The sequence below is a fragment of the Centruroides sculpturatus genome, unplaced genomic scaffold (assembly GCF_000671375.1).
Source record: "Centruroides sculpturatus isolate CEXI.00-Female unplaced genomic scaffold, Cexi_2.0 scaffold1633, whole genome shotgun sequence".
NCBI lineage: Eukaryota > Metazoa > Arthropoda > Arachnida > Scorpiones > Buthidae > Centruroides > Centruroides sculpturatus.
The window spans coordinates 42465-65754 of NW_019385927.1; the positions used below are offsets into that span (position 1 = coordinate 42465).

General features: G+C 29.8%; 1 protein-coding gene across 8 annotated transcripts in view; it reads right to left on the reverse strand.

The window, feature by feature from the left end:
- Positions 1–23290, reverse strand: part of LOC111612620 (G protein alpha q subunit-like) — a 102493-nt gene that overhangs the window by 38344 nt on the left and 40859 nt on the right. For 2 of the 8 annotated variants that reach the window (XM_023353857.1, XM_023353859.1), the window contains exons 2-5: positions 22255–22385; positions 6223–6282; positions 5727–5851; positions 875–1029 (exon numbers count right to left, since the gene is read on the reverse strand). In XM_023353857.1, the coding sequence (XP_023209625.1) occupies positions 875–1029; positions 5727–5851; positions 6223–6282; positions 22255–22372 (458 nt within the window). In that variant the 5' untranslated portion in view covers positions 22373–22385. The other 6 variants (XM_023353858.1, XM_023353854.1, XM_023353856.1 and 3 more) reach the window with 6 other exon arrangements.

A 23290-nucleotide genomic window follows, 5' to 3' on the forward strand; every position in this document is an offset into this window, starting at 1 on the left:
GTTTCATTCATTCAAATTCATTTTTTAAATGTATTTGAAAAAGTTGCTTATATTTTGCGTATTTATTAAATATATATCTTTATTGAACAATGTCATAGCTTTCAATAAATTTTTAGACTTATATTAGTTTGAAAATATACCAAACAGCATTTGAGATGGCTAGATTTTCATGTTGTTTCTCGCTCTCATACAACTTTGAGCCTAAAGGAGTTGGATGGTGCTTTAGAACATGATGTCAAAAAACTAATAGGAAAAAAGAAAAAAGTTATAAAAAAGACTGATTATGACACAATTTGAGTCAGAAGATAGGGATATTGTAGAATATAATCAGGACAGTGAGTCCAAACAATTGGCTAATTAGACAAGATGGCATTTTTGTAGAAGACAAGAACAGTTGAACAAAATTCATCTGTTAAGACTATGATAAAAATGTTTGCAAAAAGTCATATAATTAATATATGTACCAGGTGTAAAGGGAAGCAACAGACTGTAATGAAGTGACATATTTTTAATTATTTAAATGCTTCATAATTCAATAAAACATTCTAAGAATAATTCCTTCTTTTATTTCATCAATATTTTCAAAAAAATATTAATTATTAGAGAATAAAAAGTGATATTATATATGTAGTGTAATAGTCACAACATGCTCTCTCAAAACACTAAAAGGTGCACCACCAAAGGGTTAAATAAAACTAATAAATTTACTAAATTTAATTGTTGACAGATCTCAAATATTTATCATTTATTGTAGCATTCATCATTATCTGTATTATTCAGAAAATATTTCAGTTTAATCTAAAGTTATGGTAAAGTTGATTTTATTTAGAAACCAATTCTTAACAATAAATTAATAAAAAAATTGATATCTTACTATTTAGCTGAATCTGTTAATTGATATTCTCTTCGTCTATCATAACATTCTAGAATGCCAGGATCTGCCCATAATGATTTAATTGCTTCTACATACTGCTTATTGAATGTTGTTACTGTTTCATAGTCAACTGACCTAACCAATTCCGCATGTTCCTAAATAAAATTATTATAAAGCTTATTTTATGTAATTATAAATATGTATTTATTAAATACACCAATGCTTTTCAAAATCTAAAATTAAAAATATGTTATTGCATGACACTATTAATTAATTAAAAAAAGCCAATACTTCATTTTAAAACTTTTACAAGATAATAATTTAAAACATTTTAATAAAAAAGAAAAAATTTTTCACCTAGAAAATCTGAAAATATACCTAATTCTATTTTTACATGGTAGATACAGTCTCAAAAATTCTGCAACTTTTCCAAGTAAATGCCAAAATACCTCTAGCTTTTAACACTAATCATACAATACAAATGCACACAAAAACCATTCTGTACTGAAAAAATTTGGGAAACAATCATACACAAATCATTAAACATCAAATTAAATGTTTTCTGACTACATCAATTATGAGATAAAGTCAGAATGAAAAACTGATTGTCACTACACACAATCAAAGAGATGCAAATTCTAAAATTAAAAAATAAAAATAATAATAATAAATTTATTTTTTAAAGTAAACATAAATATTTTTCTTAGAATTAAAATCAAATGGAGATTTTTATTCTAAGAAATTTATTTGAAAAGTGTTGTATCAAAAATTGTGAAAAAAGAGAATTGAATATTTTTCCAGACCACATTATATAAAAGCAGAATTAACTTAAGTTTATAATAAAATAGTAGCATAAAATGTAATTAATTCTGACTTGATTATTTAAAATTATTGGACAATTATTATTCTCCTTGAAATTTACATTTAAATCTGTGTTAAAATAATAGTTAAATTTTTTTATTATTAATTCAAATAAATTAAGGTTAATGTTGTCAAAATATTGATTACTAATTGATAAAATTCTTTATCAGAACTACAACAACTTTAAACAGCTTTATTTCCAAAGCATATACTAACTTAAGCTTCACATTTGTATGCAAAATTAATTTTGCTAATTATATTTTAATTTCTAATTATGTATTTTTATGTGGCTTAATAGAAATTGTCAGAAAACTTAAGAATGTTATCATTTTCCATCAGTGGCACATTATAGCTTTGGAGGACCAAGCAAATTTGAATTAGGGAATCCCATGTAATGTTGACTTCAAACATTTTTTTTCAGGGAAATTTTTGGAGGAATCTTCTCTATCCTCATTTGATTTAAGTTCTGCACTGTGTCTTTGCATCCTGCACCAGTGCCACACTGGCCATCTAGGGTCACCAGATATAGACTAAATTTCAATTTCAATATTCTTACTACAATAATGATTTTATAAAAGATTTCTTTGGAGTCCCCTGTTGGTGGGGGCCTAGACAATTTCCCTTTTTTCCCATAGGATAAAGTACCACTGTTTTCTATTACCTTATGTTAATTTTTGTTAGAATTTTTCTACTCTGATTTTTATCCAATTAAATTTTATACTATTGGAGTTTTTAATTATGATTTATCCTAGATTTAAACAGTGGTATATTAAAGAGAATGAATCTATCACCAGATATTGTTAACTGATCAAGTTTAGAATAAAAAATGCCAATTTCTGAGGTAATTTAAAAAGTAGTTTCTGAAGATAATAATAATAATTTCAGAAATAACCTTTTAATTTAGGAAATTTCAGAAATTATTGGGCCATTAAATCAAGTTCATAAATTTTGATAATTCTTGATATCAGTTATATCAAATATTGATAATATTAGCCAGTGTACATTTTTCTGACTTCAATTTTGGGAAATATCATATTGATAGCTGATTGTTCAACAATATTGAATACCACTAGTGAATACTCCAATGACTATAACATAGTCACTCCTAGTGCTGCTCTCATGGTTGTTAACAATCACTTCATAAGAATGGAAAATAAAAGGAAATATTAGTGTTCTTATTGTTATTTTCTTCTTATGATTGTTCATATTTTGAAGAAATAAAAGAAACATGCATGTGATTGAAACTCTTAATTTAAATGAGGCAACTTTCATATGCATTCTAAAGCACTCATTGAAGCCATATCTTATTAATAAAATGCTTTAACAAAAAGAAAAATACTTTCAATAGTGTAATAAATTTAACAAATTAATAAAAAAACAGGGAAAGACAGTGAGGAATACAATATTGATATTTTATGTAAATTTTAAATTTTTTTACTTGGATAATTTATTATATAAAATATATAGAAAATTGTATAAAAGTGTCAATAGACATTTCTATTTTAACATTCTCCTCAATTAACAAATGCAAAGAATCATGTGAGATGAAGCAACAAAAAGAATTTCTGTACTCACTTGGTGAAGAAAAAAAATATATCATGTGTGAAATGTGTGTAGTGTTGCATACTAAACTAATTTAGTATAATTTTCTCTTCTCTTTTCCATTCTTGTGACATATGAAAAAGCCATACTTACAGGGTGAGACATATGCATGTACTAGTAGAAAAATACTGTAATTTTTGAAGTTTGTTAGAAACGAGTTGTAATTGTGAGTTTGATAGAGGGAATGTTGGCACTCAAGAAGTGTTTAACAATTCAAACAAGTATTTAATCCTAGACTGATAGATTTAGATCAGGGGTGTCCAACCTTTCTGTTTCTCTGGGCCACATTGGAAGAAGTCATAGAGTTTTGGGCCACAAGTATATTTTGACCCGATCCTTAAATATATAAGTATATTTAAGTATTAATATGTCTAGATTATAGTAATAAGTATTAAAAGTTTACCACAAAAAAGAATATTTTTAAAAATTACTTTTACAGACACTTTCAATTTTTACTTAGAAATAGATGAATTCATTTATTATAAAGGAGACAAACAAAAATTTATTTGAAAAACACAAATATTTGTTTTATTTGGGTCTCTAATCAATAAAAAGCGACAAAACACCATTTTAAAGTGCATTTTTATTCAACTAATATGTAGCCCAAAAAGTAGCCAATGTGCCAACTGATATTTTTTAAATCAAACTAATAAAAGGGTAGCCAAATTTGGCACAAAGTAGCCGAATCTTGCAACGCTGGAAGGAATACTATATAAAGCTGGAGTTGAGACTCAAAGGATTATAGACTCAAATGAGGGAAAAGGAGAAAGAGGACAAAAGATAAAGTGAGGAAGGTTGGAAAATTAAGGGTCCATATTGCATAACAGGAGGTCTATTTAACCTTTCTCACTACTTTTTATCTTTAGGTCTTTTTCTCCTTTCCCCTGAATTTGAGTCTATACTCCTTTGAGAGCCAACTCCAGCTTTATTTAGTATACCTTCCTCATTCACACAATTCTAAGTATTTGAAAATATTTCTTTTCCACTCAAAAATAAAATATGTATAAAGGTTTACGGCTTTGTGAAACTTTTTTTTTGAGTTTATGCTGTTGAAATAAATAAAATAAATAATTTAAAAAATTGTCGGTTTTGTGTACACATTTATTGGGCTGCATTCGAACTTCCCTTGGGCTGCATGCAGCCTGCGGGTTGGACACCCGATTTAGATGTACCAGAAAAGGCTAGAAGTGGTAGCAAATAGTCTCCATAAGCCTCACTTTAAACCCCTGCAACATATTGCAATATGGGGAGACAACTAAAGATAAGGTTCATCTCTTTCGAATGCAACAGATTCTTCAGGATCTGCATCAGTCACNATGCTGTTGAAATAAATAAATAAATAAATAATTTAAAAAATTTTTGATTTTGTGTACACATTTATTGGGCTGCATTCGAACTTCCCTTGGGCTGCATGCAGCCTGCGGGTTGGACACCCGATTTAGATGTACCAGAAAAGGCTAGAAGTGGTAGCAAATAGTCTCCATAAGCCTCACTTTAAACCCCTGCAACATATTGCAATATGGGGAGACAACTAAAGATAAGGTTCATCTCTTTCGAATGCAACAGATTCTTCAGGATCTGCATCAGTCACAAAATAAAAGGAATTTTAGCAGCAATCAGATACTGCATTAGTTAACCAATTTTATGAATGCCTAGAGAATTTAATTGTGCTTGGAAGCAAACATTTTCAATATGGTATTTTGTAGTCCATTTAACTTAATTAATTTCATTTGATTTGACTTGAACTGCATTTGTACTTTTTGAATAATTTAATTTTTCTACCAGGATATAAATATGCTCCACTCTATAGTAGCTTAAAAATTACATCTGTATAATTAGTCCATATAAAATTAATCTTTTACAAGAGGTTTGCTGTCTTATCATCATTCTTTATTGTTTCTCTATAATTGTTATACAATTAGATTATATTTGAATGTTATTTTAAAATTATCATCTTATACTTCTTATCAGCATACTTATAAATTTTCTAGAGCACTATTGTATAATACCATTTCAAGTTCCTTAATCTTAATGGATAAAATGTTAAACTAATAATATGCAGAGTTTGTGCTCCTATTCTCCTACTAGCATACATAGTGAAAAGTTTCTACATATGTCAGAAAAAATAAAGCTATGATCATCAGCAATACTCTTAATATATTCTAGTTCATCATGAGTCCAAAATGGATGTACTGTACAATATATACAATGGCTTTTAATTAGAACTAAAACAATACTTGAAAATGTTACTTTTTTTTAAAAATGTATCTGCTAGTTTAAAGGTTTATTTTCAATAGTGTGATAAAACCAGTTTTTCTTCATTTATTCTTTGAATTCTATTCAAAAATTACACTATAATACAATTGAAATTCAATTAATTGATACATACCGTATTTTTTTCATTTTTGTATTGTATTTGTAACAAATCCATTGCTTTTATCATGCTTTGCATGGCCATGAATATATTTTGGTATACAAGTTTAATAAATCCTCTTTTATCTTCATCAGAATAACCAGATCCATGAATAATTTTCATCTGTCTAATGAAGGTACTCTTTCCAGATTCACCTGTTCCCAGTAAAAGTAATTTAAGTTCTCTACGTGAATCTTTTTTATCTCTTTTCAATTGTTTTTCGATTTCCTGATTAATTCGTCTCTGTTCCCTCTCTTCATCGCTTAAACAACACGCCATGTTTGACTTATTTCTACAAAATAGGCAAATATACTTCCGTTCGTAATTATTTCTATATTTGTAATAAATGCGTGAAAATAATAATAAAAAATATTTAACAAACAATAATTCAGTAAAATAAAATGCGTGAAAACATTAAAAAATTTCTCATTTTATTAGAGGAAGGCGACATCCGTATCGAGATNAGAATAACCAGATCCATGAATAATTTTCATCTGTTTAATGAAGGTACTCTTTCCAGATTCACCTGTTCCTATTAAATAAAAAAAGTTTATTAGAATATCAATAATTTTAAAATATTCGGTAAACTATCAGTAAGCTTTGATTAAACTATAAAAACAATATGTAATTGAGTATCTATAGCCCAGAATTAAATCACCTGGTAACACTTGTAAGCCAATACTATATTGGTAAAAATTATAGTACAGTGGGTGATCGGTTAACGAACAAATCGGATAACGAACACTTCCGCGAAAGATTTTTATGATCGGACAACGAACATATGTTCGAATAACGAACACTTCACTGAACAAACACAAGAAGCGACGTAAAATAACGAATACCGATTGGTCTTCCTTTGTCTTCAGGCAACAATTCGAAACTTTTCGGAGCGCGGGACACGTCGACATCGACGTTCTACCCAGTATATACCGATCGGATAGTATTCCCCTGAACTTTGAAACTCTCCCTTGTAATTCCAGCCTTTTGTATTTCTGACAGAAACAATTCTTTTACGTTTTCTTCTGAAAATGCGGATTTATGTCGATATCTGCTATTAAAGATCTTTTGAAGAAGTAGGAAGATGTCATAACAACGGTCTTAAAATGGCATCCAAACCAAATTGAGGTTAATAGGCCTAGGGATCTCTACAATTACAATGCTATTAATTACTTCTGAAAAATCACGAATAAGACAGAAAAGCAATCGACATTGGATAGATTCTTTAACCCCCACAAACATAAAAAACATGACTAATAAAAATGCAAGACTGTGTATATATGTATTTTTATTATTACATATGAATAAACGTAGTAAAAAAGTATATACTTTTTTTATTTTGGGGGATCTCCAGAACGAATTAATCAAATTCCCATAGAAACCTATGGTAAATCGATAATCGGTTAACGAACAATTCGGATAGCGAACAAAGTCTTGGAACGGATTATGTTCGTTAACCGATCACCCACTGTATAACTATTATGTTTTCTTTGTTTATTATAACATATAAGTTCATTATTTTTATATAAGTTTTTTTACAGGTTATACAGTTTTCTAAATTTCCATAGTCATTTGAACTTACTTTCCAACTTCTGCATCACACTTAGGCATTCTTCCATATGATTTACATACAATTTAGCTAGTTGTACTGTACATAACAATTCAGACATTCAGAAAACCTTTAGGGGCAGCAAAAAAACAATTTAATTACGAATGTTTCGGTCATTTTTAAAGACCATCTTTGCACAATAAAAAATTAAACTCAGAGAAAAATAAAATATAATGAATAAACGTCAGAACATAAAATGACACTTGTATTCATTATTGTATTCTATGTGAGGATGATCTTTAAAAATGACCAAAAACATTTATAATTAAATTGTTTTTGCTGCTTTTAAAAGTTTCCCAAGTATCTGAATTTCAAATATTGCAATTTCTATTTTTGAACATAATGAATCACTGTCATAATAATAATAATGAAATAAGACAAAACTCAACTTTCATTATATTTGCAATTTCCATAGTTTGTATAGATATTATATGGATTCATTAAATTATTCAGTTACAAAGAATAACATCAAAGCTACACATTTGTTTTTCAGATAATGTTTAAATTAATTAACTCACCCTACACATACCACAATTTATGATGTTAAATACAATAATAGGAAATTCCCATTACTATATTTTACATGAACTGTGATAAATGAAGTACATTGACAAATATAAATACTTTTGTTTGTTTCCAGATTTTAAAATGTAAACACCCAGCAGGAGAATTATTAGTTGAGATATTGTGCATTGAACTAAATATATACCCTTGAAATCTGAAAATTTCAAATCATGAATGGATTTTTAATCCATATAGACAAAGAATCTAACAAGAAAGAACACACCATGGTCCTCACTGTTTCTATGATACTGTTTCTATGAATGAACCTTTGAATGAAGATTTATTGAGCAAAACGGGAAAAATGAGCTTCTCAAACCTTTTCAAGAAAATTGAAGTTAAAAACTCCTGAGTGACTTATTCATAAGTTTCAAAGAACTTTTTATCAAAGATCACACAGCTTAGTAGCAGCATGCCTTACTCATATTTGTGAGATTGCTGGTTCATGTATCAATGAGTGAACTTTTTCCCTTCCCATATCAATGCAATTGTTACATAAAATAATTGTAAAACATACAGGTTTACAGAATTTGTCTATTTTTTATTGAAAATGTGTATTTTCTCTTTCTTTAAAATTCATTTTCAGAACTGCTGTTAAAAATAAATTTAATTAAAGTTTATTATTATTTTTTTAAATTTGGCTACTTGATTGACAAAAAACACAAAAAAATAAAAAATATGCTTTAATTATTGAAAGCAAATGGACAAGTAAGAGACAGAATGACATTGCTTTCCTTAGTTATTAACAAGTCACATGACATCTTGCACATCATACAAAAGCTGCTTTTTTACATTCATAGGGTTATTGAAAGCAAAACATTCTTCATTAACATTCATAAAACTTTCCTTCTCATCCATAAGTTACAAAGCAAAGTTATATAAGTTACATGAATAACACAATATTTTTGCAAAAATTGGGGCTGATAGTTTGACAATGGATAATTAAAAGAATTTTAAGTAAACTTCTCAGGACAACATTTTACATTGTAGGTTAATTAAAAATGGACAATTTTGAATGTGCTCGATAAAGTTTATTACTTGTCTATAAAAATAGGCATTATAAGATTGGCATAAAGGTGTGCACTTGAAAAAAATGACCTTGATAGTACATGTTCCTAGACCATCATCATCCTAAAAGATCTTGTTGTACAAAAAGAAAAAACAACAACAACAACAAACAAAATATACAAATATATTGAAGAACACAACGTTCTTACAGAACAACAAAAAGGTTGCTGTAGAAATCACAGGGGATGCAAAGAACAGATACTCATAGAACAAATGACACATGCAGAAAATGTCACATTACGTCTGGGTGCAAGCTCTTGGCACAGACAGATTATTTACACAGACACAATCAAGTAGCAAATATAATACACCAAGAGCTTGCAAACAAACACAGATTATTAGACATCCACGAACCGTATTACAAATACATTCCACAGACAGTATTGGAAAACAACACACACAAAATGTATTACAACAGAGCTGTAATCACATATAAAACAATTTACCACAACAGACCAGACATCACACTCATTGACAAACACAATAAAATCACATACATTATAGACATAGCCATTCCAAACACAATGTACAAAACACATGCACTGAAAAAATTAGCAAGTACACAGAACTTGCCCAGGAAATAAGGCATCTGTGGAAGATGAATAGGGTGCTTATTGTACAGTACCTGTCATTCTCTCCCATACAGATGTGATACCACACACACTACACAAAAGTCTGGGAACATTACAATAGAATAGAAATACATACATCACACTACAGAAGGCCACTATATTGAATACATGCCACATTGTTAGGAAATTCCTGAATACAGACACTGACACACTTATTTAATTTTTGTTTTTGGTTGCTATGCCTTGACTCTGATCTGGCATAGTACACAGCCACCGGTGTGAACCGAGTATAACCCACTAAACCCAACATAATAATAATAGGACTAATTATTCACTGAGACTTGAATGAGTGATCTCACAAATATGAGTCAAGTATGCTAGAAAAAAGATAAAGGTATGCTATCATAAAGCCATGTGATCTTCAATGAGAAGTTTCTGCAAGTGTTCTATTATGTGAGTTATCCACACGTCATTAGGTTTTATATCAATTTGAACCACAGGGTTTTAGAAATGACTGTACAGGTTATGCGGAATACTCCCATTTAATTAAAGACACAGATGTTTTCTGTGAGAGGAATACACTCTAAGAAATTTACGATTACCAAAGTCAATCACTTCATGTATCCAATGTCATGTCATTTGGAGAACAGACAAATTTTACAATCGCCAATTAAATATAAGAATAAAAAATTATACATAATGTAGATAAGAATAAGAAAAAATATAACGAAAACAACACAGAATGCTTAAAAGGTTAAGCTTATCAAAAAAGAAAAAATACAAAACTACACAAACTATTTGGATATACAATATTAAATAAGAAAAAAAAAAGATTGAAACACTAAGTTAATTTTAAAAATAGCTAACATTATGATTCTGAATAATATACTGTATATGCTAAGTTTAGGAATATCTTTTAACACACCAATATATAAAAAAACTTCTTTAATAATACTGGAAATAGATAAAGCAATAAATTTACTTAATGTTAAAAAAGAAGAAAAAGTGATTTAAAAGGAAAAATTAAAAAAGATATCAGTAAAATAATAGATAGGAATAAGGAAGGTAAAATACTAATAACAGATAAAAAAGCAAACTATTATTTTAAAAAACATAATATAGTTAATAAATTTTTAAAGAAAAATGACATAACTATGATTACAGCAGATAAAGTGAACAACATATTCTAGTTGATAATAAATTGAAAAGAAACAAGTTGGAATTAGTCAAAAATGAAGCTTTTATAGAACTAAAAGAAGATCCCAAAATTGAAATTATAACTTAAATAGAGAAATTAAGAATATCTATAAAGAAAAATGGATAGATACCAAAGAAAAACATTATATATTGGATCCATCAAACAGCAGAATGTCTTCTTTAAAAATTATCATAGATTCAAAACCCATAAACCCAAGGAAAAATGCAGACTGCTAGTAATTTTCAAAATTCTACTTTGTAATTTAGAGCAATACCTAAGAAGAAACTAAATGATATACTGTATTCGAATTATAAAACATCTGCAGATAAGTTAATTAGCAGATTATTAAAAATAAAATTTGAACCTTCACAAATTGTTAAGTCTAGATTTAATTTCAATGTAGCTCAATATAAAATAGAAAATGATAGAAGAAAGCTTATAAGCATTGGCTATACAAGGATGGATCCAAAAACTAGTTAAATTGATGTATTTCAGTAATTATTTTAAAATAGATAAAAGTTATTTCTGCCAAAAAAACAGCATTAGCATGGGTTCCATGATAGAACCCAAACTTGCAGAAATCTGTATGAATACTATTGATAATAAACTAGCTACTTACCAGTGATAATCTCTATAATACAAAATATGTAGTTGATGTTTTAATAGTATTTGATTCAGAAAAAATAGAAGGGAAGTTCTTTCCCAACTCCATCTTGTTGAGTTGGTTTTCGTGTTTATCATGATTCAATATAGTGATCCAGGTTCGATGGAAAGCAGACCTCCACACTCAAATTGATAATATTTACAGTTTATTTACAGGTTCTATATGTAGAAAATACAAGTTCGAAAACATAATATATGTATATACGATAACAATGCATGGTGACTCACGTACTAGCTTGGTTTCTGGGAACTTTTAAACTTTGAAGAGGCCTCAGTCAGCTCGTGGAGTTGGCTCAACTGCACAGTCCGTCCAGTCTCTGCACTAACCCGTCCCTGAGATGTTTACCCAAGGAGAACACTCTCTCTATGCTCAGCGGGCCTTCCAAGTGCCTGAGACTACCGTGTACCAGTCTATACAAACATCGCTAAACCCGATATATAATATAGCTAAATACAAACCGAATGCCAAAAATCTATCGGGCTAGTTTAAGACTAATTTTGTAAATGAATTACGTAACCAATTTGGCTCTAGAGGTAAGCGTTAGGCACCATCTCTTATTAAAAAGCTTACATAAATGTCCGCCACTTGTTTACATTCAGTTGTTTACCATATGGCAAATGGTCTAACGTCTGACTACAGGTGGGTCCAATTGACAAAGCCGGCACTTCTTTTGTTTTCCCTCTGTTTACAAGTTTAATACCTTACAAGTGGTATTACCCGATTGCATGTGGGTCCAATTGACAAGGTCGTGCTTCTTTTGTTCCCTCTCTCCTAAAAGGTCAATACTTTACAATAGATGAACTAAAAATTCAAAAACTTTGCAAATAATTTGAATAAACATATTCAATTTGAAACAGGTTGTATAAATTATGCAGACATAAAAATAAATAGAAATACTACAGGAGTAATAAATCACACTGGGGTTAATGGTAGAACAAGGTTGCGCTGCTTAAAAATTTTTAAGCAGTGCAACCTTGTCCTACCATTAACCCCACTTCCAAACCTATGCAAGCTCATTTGCAACGATAGAGACAAGTTTCCACTCTTGAGAAGTCGGGGGTATATGCTGTTCCACTAGAAAATCTTGCAATGGGAGTAAACACAAGATATATCGGGGCAACTACTAGAATGCTTGCCAGCCGCCTTGCGGAGCATCAAGAGGATGTTGTGAGGGGTAGGCACACCACAGAACTCACGAAAAAAGTACTCAAGCAGGGTTACAACCCACTATGGTCCCAAGCAATTATGCTCAAGAGCTGTAAAGATCAAAAAATCATTTTCATATGGGAATCTCTCCTTACTACCACCTGGGATACATGCAACACTCCTACCCTCGATTTGCCCAGTGTATGGGTCATACTGTACAAGTGATTAAGAACTATTAGCAATCTCCAGTATACGTATAATGTGAGCCTGGATCTGTGCATGCACCACTTCACATGTCTCGGAGCTTACTGCTTGTTCAGTTTTCGAACGCATTTGAATATTTGTTTCGTGTTCTTAACAGCTTTGACAAAAGTTTTAACTTAAATTTTAAGCATTCTATTCTACATCGGATTATTTCCGTTTAATTTTTTAGTAAATCTCCATATTTGCCTGATGACAACGGCTACAGGTTCGTCAAAAGTGCTTGCGGTAAAAAACATACATGTAATGCCGACCTCAGTATCTTCTCCATTTTATTATATTGTATTTGGCATGAAAATTCATCCTACTGATCACTGAGACACAAATGACTGTGTAGGGAGTGTTGTGGTTCCTGTGCTCATGTTAGTGGAACTTGGAGAAGAGCATTACTGCTTGTGAGATGTGTGTGACAATAAGGGAGAGATTATGTGAGAAATGAACAAATGTTGGAGGAATATGGGGCGAAAGTTAGTTCAAAAGATGAGTAAATTGGCTTAAGATTCAGTTCTTAAAAATATTTTTACAAAAACATTCGCAAATGTTTTGAAATATACATATCTCTTTGTGCTAATTTCTTAGCACTCTCAAATGCAAAATTTACGCTTTTTTTGGAAATTAGAAGAAAAATAAATAAAAATTTTTCATAAATTAACAAAAAAATATCATGGAAAGTTTTATTCACATAATTTGTTTTTTATTTGTTACCTACATTTTGAAAAGTTAGTTTTAAATCTCAATGTTTCCCAACAAGGTAATTTAACAGTAATGTTGATGTAGTATTGAAATCATAATCCACAAAAAAGTTATAAATAACTAGCAGATAAGCCTGGCATTGCTCGGGCAAAATGTAAAAATAGCGAAGATTAAGATTATTACATTACAGCCAATCTTACCCGTTTTCAAAGAATGCAAGAATTAGGTCCATCTGTTTCCAGACTAATTAGAGAATTTTTAGATGGGTCTAAAAATATGTTCGATATCCTGCAAAAACGCAAAAAACTGCATCTATGCCTGTAAATCTTGCACATTGCGTTCTCTTAACACTTCCATCGTTGAAGACTTAATCCTGTCCCTCTCCCCATGGGGAGGGGGAATTTCGAAAAATCCCTTCTTAGTGTGCGTTCTCGTGACGTACCCTAACTGAGTACCAAATTTCAACTTTCAACCATTTGGGCTCTGTGCTTATTATTATTATTATTATTATTATCAACCCGTCTCGATTATATATATAGATTACATATTAATAAGAGATGAAATAAGATCACTTATTAATAATTTTTTAAAGTCAAGTTATTAATAATAAGCTTTGCTATTATACTATCTTTAATAACATATGTATCACTTCTATAAGATTTATATTTTTCTTAAATGGATTTTTACTTTGCTTTCTTGTATTTTCAAAATTTATAGTAGTGGACAGGAATAGCAAATTTAAACCCCTGGTTTTATTTACAATAAAACTTAGCAGATGAATATACTACCTTGCATACAGTCACAAACATTATATAACTGAAGTTCAATGAGCTCATACATTGATAGAAATAAAGAAGCTCTTCTTGTAATGTGAAGGCTGAAAAGACGTTGCCAGATGACATGGGAAATATCATTCAACTTTTGATACACTGAATAGAGAATCTATGTATGTATATACAGATCTATTGTTGTAAGAACAATCAAATTGGATGAGGTCACTAATTTCAAATATGTATTTTCAATATTACAGTAAATTATTTTCTACTAAAAACAAAAAAGAAACAGAATGAAATCTAATTAAGCTAAAAATCAGTGGTTCTTGAAGTTATATAGACTGTGACTGAAATTAAGAGGTTTGTAAATACAATGAATGACTGATTCACTTATTCTGTAAAAATCACCTTAGTGCATGTCAAAAAATCTCTTTTACATTAGGTTACAGAATAGACAAGCAATACATAAAAATATTCTTTTCTCTGGCTAAACAGCATAGAATTGAACTTTAGAGAAATGACTAGTACAGACTTATAGACTATTTGGCACATGCTCATGGACTATTAAGAACTACTGCTATACACCTAACAGTATGTCAAAAAATTATATATACAAATGAACAAACAAAAGTAAAACCTCAATAATTGCTCATTCAAAAGTCTAAAATCTTGAGGTGTGCAATTATCAAGTAAGAAAAAATATCAAGTAATGAATTGCATAAATTTCCTGGCTTCACTGGGAAAGTTATGCAACATATTATTGGTTTTTTTAAATTTGGGGAGCCATTTTGAAAAAAAATTTTATAAGAAAATCTTCATAATTTCAAAGGAGCTTAAACTCATATAAGTAAAATTTTCATTAAGTCAAGATATGAACCCTGACCCTCATCTATCTTTCCACTCCCTTGAGTTCTGTACTCCAAAATTTAATAGCATCAATGTCCCTTATATGCAAGTTACCATACCAAATTTTGGTTATTTAGCTGTATTCTATCCTGAGATACAAAATGGAATAGTTGCTACTATATATATATATATATATGGAATTTTTCCGACCTTTTGAATGAAACATCAGGATTTGCAAAAAAAACCCCTCAGAGGGTTTTTTTTTTTTTTGCAAATCCTTAGAGGGTCAAATTTGACAATTATCCATGTTATAAAAACTAGGAAAGTAAAAACACTGTACATCTTATTCTATTTCACTTTTTATTCTTTATTTAAGTAAAGTAATCAGATACTAATTTTTGTTTATCATACTATTACATTCTTTTTGTGTAAACTCTGTTGCATCACTAAACTGAAACTGAAATTTTTACAGAGTATTGCACAGGAGGAAGCAACTAAGTCTAGTAACGTTTTTAATGTAGAAAGTCTCTCTTTTCCTGTCAGACACTTAACTACATCACCAGCTTTGTCTGACTTATTGTCATTACTATTAGGTGCATTTTCAGCTCATTAGTGAAGATAATCCAGCTTTGATAGCTGGATTATGCAAAGATGCAAATCTTTCATTCAGCTTCAAAATAAGTGATGTTTCATGTGTCATGCATGACATTCAGTTGGTTCAACAGTTGATGCTTTTCAAACAGATCTTCATGTATCAGAAATTACATTTGCAGTACAAAATAAAATCTTGCCTTTCTTGACACAACTCTGTAACTGTACAATTCACAAGATCCCAAGCTTTGTTGATTGTACTATAAACTTGTAGAATAACCTCCTTTCTACATTCTGATCTTGTTCCAGTTTCTCTTATAAGATGTTGATGTAGAAACAAAATTTTCAAAACATGAAATTATACCCAGATTTAGCAGGTGGATGCAATATAATGGGAAAAACACTAAATTAGCATTAGACAGTTTACTATGGGTTTTGTGGACAGAAAATCCAAAATTAGTAGAACATTCTTGTTGCAATCACACATTTCTTCACTGAATGCTTTTAGCCAACTCAATATCATCCATGCATTTTTACTATGTTAGCTTCTTTCCTGTGTAGTATATTTGTTAAATTATACTTAGTTTAAAATGCTCAACTGACTGTTAAAAAACTTGAACTATCTGTTTTGCTTTAACTATTTTAATAGCTCTAACCTGCAGCAACATGTCAGAAACAGGAATATTTACTCCACATTATTTTGGAAACCAATTGCAAAAACCTTCCTCTAGCTAAGGATAAGCACATTTTTTCATGTGCTTTTGACCAGATATAGCTTTTTATCAGTTCATTCCTTTTCCTAAAAGTTATAAGAATGTAGAATGGTCAATTCCAGATTCTCAGATGACAACACTTTAGCCATTAACTTCAGCAAGACTCTTCGGAACCTTTACTTTATCACTGATGGAAAGATCATAGGAGAAAAGAAGGGGAAAAGTATGTGTAAAATAACAAACAATACAAAGCATGCAAAAATGTATGTATGGTACATACAACATTTACTGCACAGCAAAGAAACATTAATTTCATTCTTGAAACAGGTCTTCCTATTTCATACAGTTTGTATGATACTTATAGTCAGCTGATACAAATGGACTTATAGCCAAGGCGTATTTACTTGTAAGAAGTGAATACTTTCAATTTTGCAAAGTTTGGCCACATGGAAGTAGTGAATATTATTTCTCACATTGTTATATACACTAACACTTGAAATCAGCAAATAAATTCCAACACTTTACTCAAACAAACATTTTTATCTATTTTCAAATGGACAAATCAAATACAGAATGGAACCAATATTTAAAAACATTTGAGTAAAGTGTTGGAATTTATTTGCAGATATTGGATATCAATGGATATGTTACTGGATATATTATTTGTAGTTAATACCAGTTTTATGTGCTGATTTTCTGCATAGATTGCCATCTGGTGAATATGCAAATATTGAGTAATTTTTCTTGTGGGAACTACCATCTGGCAAGTTGATAGTTAGGTAGTACAATTATTGAGATTTTACTATATATTGTATAATAATAAACATTTTGAAAAAATTTATCTTTCTTTTAATTTTTGAGTCACAGTCAAATTATTACATATCACTTAATAGATGGTCATGAATATGGTGAAAATACAAAATGAAATTTAATAAAAGTAAAAACTGTGGTAAAATAAATATTTTAAAATTATTTTTTTCACAGATTTTGATCATAGTCTTGTGTGGAAGATGTATTGTAAAAGGTCACGAGTACTGGTCTACCAATGCAAGCTGATGGGCCAGCAGGCTTGTCGTGACAGGCTGCTATGACTATGGTTGGAAAGAATTTGTCTTCAATATACAGTAGAGCGTCAATTATCCGAAAGTCAATTATCTGAAAGAATTCCAGTCAGCAAATTTAAATTTTCACCAGTGCTGTGGCGCTGCAATCTTTGGCTATGTCTTGGGATACTCAAATATTTTATGTTTTTGATACTAAATATAATTTTTTATTGTTTTTATATTTTTCAATATATTTATTTTGTTCGTACAAAATAAAGAAATACTTTTTAATGATACAGTAGTCACGATTATTATTTTAAAAAGTTTTTGTTAGGCTTAACATCGACAAAAATTCAACGTGAAGCGACACGCAACAGAGAAAAATTTCAACATGGGATAGGTTAATATATTTTTTCGTACATAATTGGTTATCTGAAATATCGATTTTCTCAACAACCCCCCAATTGATTCGGATAATCAACACTCTACTGTATATATATCTGGAACAACCCTTATAAAGTAGTAAGTAAAAATATAATTAAAAATAAATACAAAAATGGGGAATAAAAGATATGAAACATTTGTGACTTGGCAGAATCTTTACAGTTGGCATTAGTAATTAATGTTGTAAGAGAAAGTTTACATCCTTTGGTTGATTTGATGAAATATATTATTGGGCCTGTAATAACAGTAGTTACAAAATGTATGAAGTTTATTTTTCTAGTTATTAACAATGACAACTTTAGGGAATGGAGAACAAATATACAGTAGTTATGTGTATGACAAAGACAAGCAACTGTTTGATAAAAATATGAAAATACAACTGTGGACGATTTACAATATGGTACACAATTAAAGTACAGTGGAACCCTAGTTAACAAATGTAATCTGTTCCACGAGTCCATTCGTTAACCGAAGCAATTTTTCTCATAGAAATTAATGCAAATACAATTAATCCGTTCTAGCCATCAGTATTTTTGTAATTTTATTTGTAAAATGGGTTTTCTTTAATGAAAATATAGGAAAACGTGCTCATAAAAAGTCAATCTAGGTTAAATTTTCGGAAAAGGGGAAAGATTTGACAGGTATAAAAACATCACATACGATCGTTAAAGTTCTAAAATCACACATAGCAGAAACAATAGGCTAAATTATGAGTGAAAGGCTTATAACAGGGGTGGCCAGGCTTCTTGATAGTCCGAGCCATTTTTCAAAATTTGAAATTTTTCGCGAGCCGCAATTAAATACGTATTAAAAAGGTATGCAAAAAATTCCAGATTACAAATTATATCCGTAGCAAGAGTGATACAAATTGTTTCCTCCAGAGCACAATGTCAACTGTCCATTGCAATGACAGTTTACAAATTCAAAATCGGTCTGGAGTCGGTCGATAACGGACGATTACGCCACTGTTTATGTTCGTTCGCGCAGTTTTCCATGAGTCATATCATTCTTAACTTGGACGGAAATGAAATTTGTTACAACGTTGCACTTAATCTTTCATATTTGTTGTTAGTAATTTAAAAGACATTTTGAAACACATACGGAACAATAATAATTTTTTAAAATATAATAACACAAAAATGAAAACGGAACTCGGGTACATTTATCAAGAGCCACAAATAATCATTCAAAGAGCCGCAGGTTGGCCACCCCTGGCTTATAAGCTTATCAACAATCTCCAATCAGAGTCGACGAACAGGTGTCAAATAAACGCCTTGGAACAAACCTTTCTCGTGACCTGATCTGGTTTCAGTTTTCACCTGGAGACAAAGAAGAAAACAATCGGGATGCGAGGAATGGGATGCAGAACTAATCGTAAGGTGAGATTCAAGGAAAAAATACTATAAAAACCCCAAATCTCAAGGTCAAAACGCAGTTTATCTAAAAATTCTATGGCGATTAATCTGTGTCATCTTCATCTGAATTAAGCCTGAAGTCGTACCCACTAAAATTTGTGTTGTATCTTGCGGACTGCTCCAGTCATTGCAGCTCTGTCACCTACCATCGCTTCTGTGACCAAGTGAACCCATCTCGTCTGCTCTGGGGCTACGACTGATCAGCTTGCACTATCATAGGACCAGCGATACGCCACTTCTCAATGCCGGGAGAAAATACTGTAGATAAGCCATTTCCAACTACCTCAAATATGTAAGCATCTTCCCGTTCTAATAAACAATTTTCACTGTAAAATACTTGTCATCTTTGTCTTCTCCGCCACTACCAATGTACGAATGGACTCTAGACCATCACCGACACATGATTAACTGATTCCCCCTAAAAGTCGGCAAGCTTACAAATTTGACACAAAAAGCCATTAAGTTCGTTATCTGAGACAAAATTTTTGCAAAATAAAAATTCGTTAACAGATTTGGTCGTTAACCAGGACGTTTATTAACCGGGGTTCCAGTGCAGGTTGGAATGGATGTTGCATCCCATGATTAATTGCAATTGGTTTATGCTAATTTTAAGTATCTGCTGACTGAATGGCATGAGACAGAATAGAGGATGACATTCAATGCAGTGATCATGAGTGTTTCTTGCAATGAAACATAGCAAGAAGCTCTGCTTGTGGAAGAGAGGAAAATATATTCCATGTGTTTTATGATGTGAAAGGGCTAAAAAGGTGTGGCAGTGGACGGATGAAAGATGGAGAATAGATAAAACATGGGATATGGTAAAGTTATAAATTATCATATTAAAGTTAAGACTATATATATATATTGAATTGGTTAATCACCTTGGCAAAGAAAGCATTATGAAAGATCAATGTTATTAAATATGTGATGAAAAGAAGATTGAAGCAAATATGGAGATTGAGAAGATTAGAACAGAGGCAAGAAGTTGAAAATGGATATGACAAAAATGAATGGTACAGAAATTGAGCACTGTACAGTGATACAGAAAATGTAATATGGGTGACAAAAGGAGGTGGATATGAACTACTATGATATTGTAATAGAAGATGAAAAGAGGAAGATAAATAGGAATCAAAGGACTGTTTAAAATAGTGTAAGTAATTAATATATAACACTTTAGAAGAATGTGCAAGAGTTGTAAATGTTATAAAGCTGTGGAATGGGAAGAAATAATTTTATTTTGTTATGTTATTTAAGAAAGTGTTGTGAAGTTTTGGAATTTTCTAATGGAGTCTAAGAATATTAAGATTATTGGTTGTGTAGTGGTGTAGTAGTAACATTTAATATGTGGAAATCTCTTTAGGTAAGATATAGATCTTAAAAAATTAACTTTCATGTAGTTGTTAAAGAAGCGATAATTTCATATACTAAAATAGGAATGGTTGGACAAGACCAGTCTGGTTCTTGATAGGGAGGAAAATAAAGGAAAAGGAAGAATGAAAAGAGAAGAAGGAGGAAAACATAACTTCCCCAATAAAGAAATATGAAAAATACTATAGCTTTAGTATAAATTGTACATGTTGGTTTATTTCAGATTTACGAATTTTGTATTTATATGTTTTTGTAAATGTTTGTGGATGAAGGATATCCTTTAATTTTATAGTTTAATTAATAGTGTAAAGTTGTCAAATGTAATATGTTAATATCATGTTGAAATATGTATATGTTTGAATTAATTTTGTGTATTTATTATTATTCTTGGCATTTGTTGTGCAAATTAAGTAATGGTTGTATGTAATTAAATATTTGATGATGTTTGTATCACGTTATGTGTATTGTTGGTTTTTATTTTAAGTACATGGTATATTTTGCTATGTATGTGTCAAAAGAAAGAAAAAGATTGTAATTGAGGTTGTTAAATGTATTTTAAGAAAAAGTAAACTTTGGGTTCCTTGCTGGATAAATCGGCTATTTGTTATATTAATTTTCATATTCTATAATGAAACCATAATACTGTACATCATAAATCATTATATTAAAAATATTTTAATAGACAATCCTGGAACCATGCTGTGACTAAAAATGAAAGAAATTTAGATCCAACATAAAGTTATAGCTGATTATTATGTAAAAACATTTTACAATGTTTTTTAAATGTTATAAAATATAAATTTTAAAAACATGGTATGCTGTCTTCAACTAATTTATAAGATATTAAAAATATTAAATTTTGTTAAAAATAGTGAAGATTTTCTAGGACATATAAATAAACTGTACAATTTTTTCAGTTACACAGATTTGATCCATCTGTTTAGTACAAAGCAATAAACTACATTTATATAATTATCTTATTCAAAGATTCTAAAATATAACCAATTTAAAAGTTTTATCTTAATCTAAAAATTTCAAGATTTTTAGGTATAAATTAAGACAAGTATCTACGAAATTCTATTTGTGTGTTGATTACAACAACAACATAAAGTTGTACAAAAAATATAATAAAATTCATTAGTCAAACACAATAATATAATAAACATATTGCATACAATCACATACTCAAATTAATAAACATTTTCAAAATTTTGCAACCAACCAATTAAAAAAAAAAACCATTGAAACGTACTGTAGTGTACATCAAAACTTCTATTTTTCCTTTAAGTACAAAAATAGAAGTTTTAGAATTTAAATACAACACTGTTAATCTAAACAGGAAAAACATTTATAATCTCCGTCATGATTTAACAAACATCAAATTTACACATTTGAGTAACTGTGTATATATACATTAATATAATGCACATATATATATATAATGTAGGTGAGTAATAATATATATACACGTATAACATACATTTGTATTAATTATATATAGGTAAGAAAATACATATGATTGTAAAATGAATCACTTACCCAGTAAAAGTAATTTAAGTTCTCTACGTGAATCTTTTTTATCTCTTTTCAATTGTTTTTCGATTTCCTGATTAATTCGTCTCTGTTCCCTCTCTTCATCGCTTAAACAACACGCCATGTTTGACTTATTTCTACAAAATAGGCAAATATACTTCCGTTCGTAATTATTTCTATATTTGTAATAAATGCGTGAAAATAATAATAAAAAATATTTAACAAACAATAATTCAGTAAAATAAAATGCGTGAAAACATTAAAAAATTTCTCATTTTATTAGAGGAAGGCGACATCCGTATCGAGATGTTTTTTTTTACTTTTTGGGCGTGGTGAATAACCGACAACTAATATCAAAATAATTAAAAATAATTTCCAAATAAGTTTTATTTAGCATATCACAGAAACGTAATAAAAAATAATACGATCGATAATAAAGTTTGCCGGTGGTTCGAAGATAATTTAATTACGAAACTACGAACGAAGCAGGAAGGACATTATTAAATGGAATAGCGATAAGCGTCTAACTGCAATAACACATGGCTGTGAAATGATTGTAGCGCCTCTAGTAACGATTCTAAGAACACTTACTTAGCGATGTTAGACACCTATCGAGTAGATCATGTACTAATAATTGTATTTTTCTGATATTTAACATGGGTTTTTTGAAAATTTCTGGTACGATTGAATTTATAGTTAAAATATGATTAAACTGTTATTTTAATTTATTATATTATAAAAATAGCTATTTTTCGGTAAAATATATAATGCATAAATTACATAGCATTAAAAATATTCAGAAACGCGTTGCTTAACTTTCCCGGCAACATTTACAACTGCGTGTAACTATGATATTTTATTAAAATTTTTTTTATAATTTTAATTATTATAAAATATCAAAACGCTTAATTTTGAAGTAGGGATGTATTTTATATTAAAAAAAAAATTGCAAATGCTAATAACGAGTAAAATCATTAAGTCCGATCCTACTCGAGATATGAAACAGGATTCCTCTCTATCTCACCACCCCGTGACCTTTAAC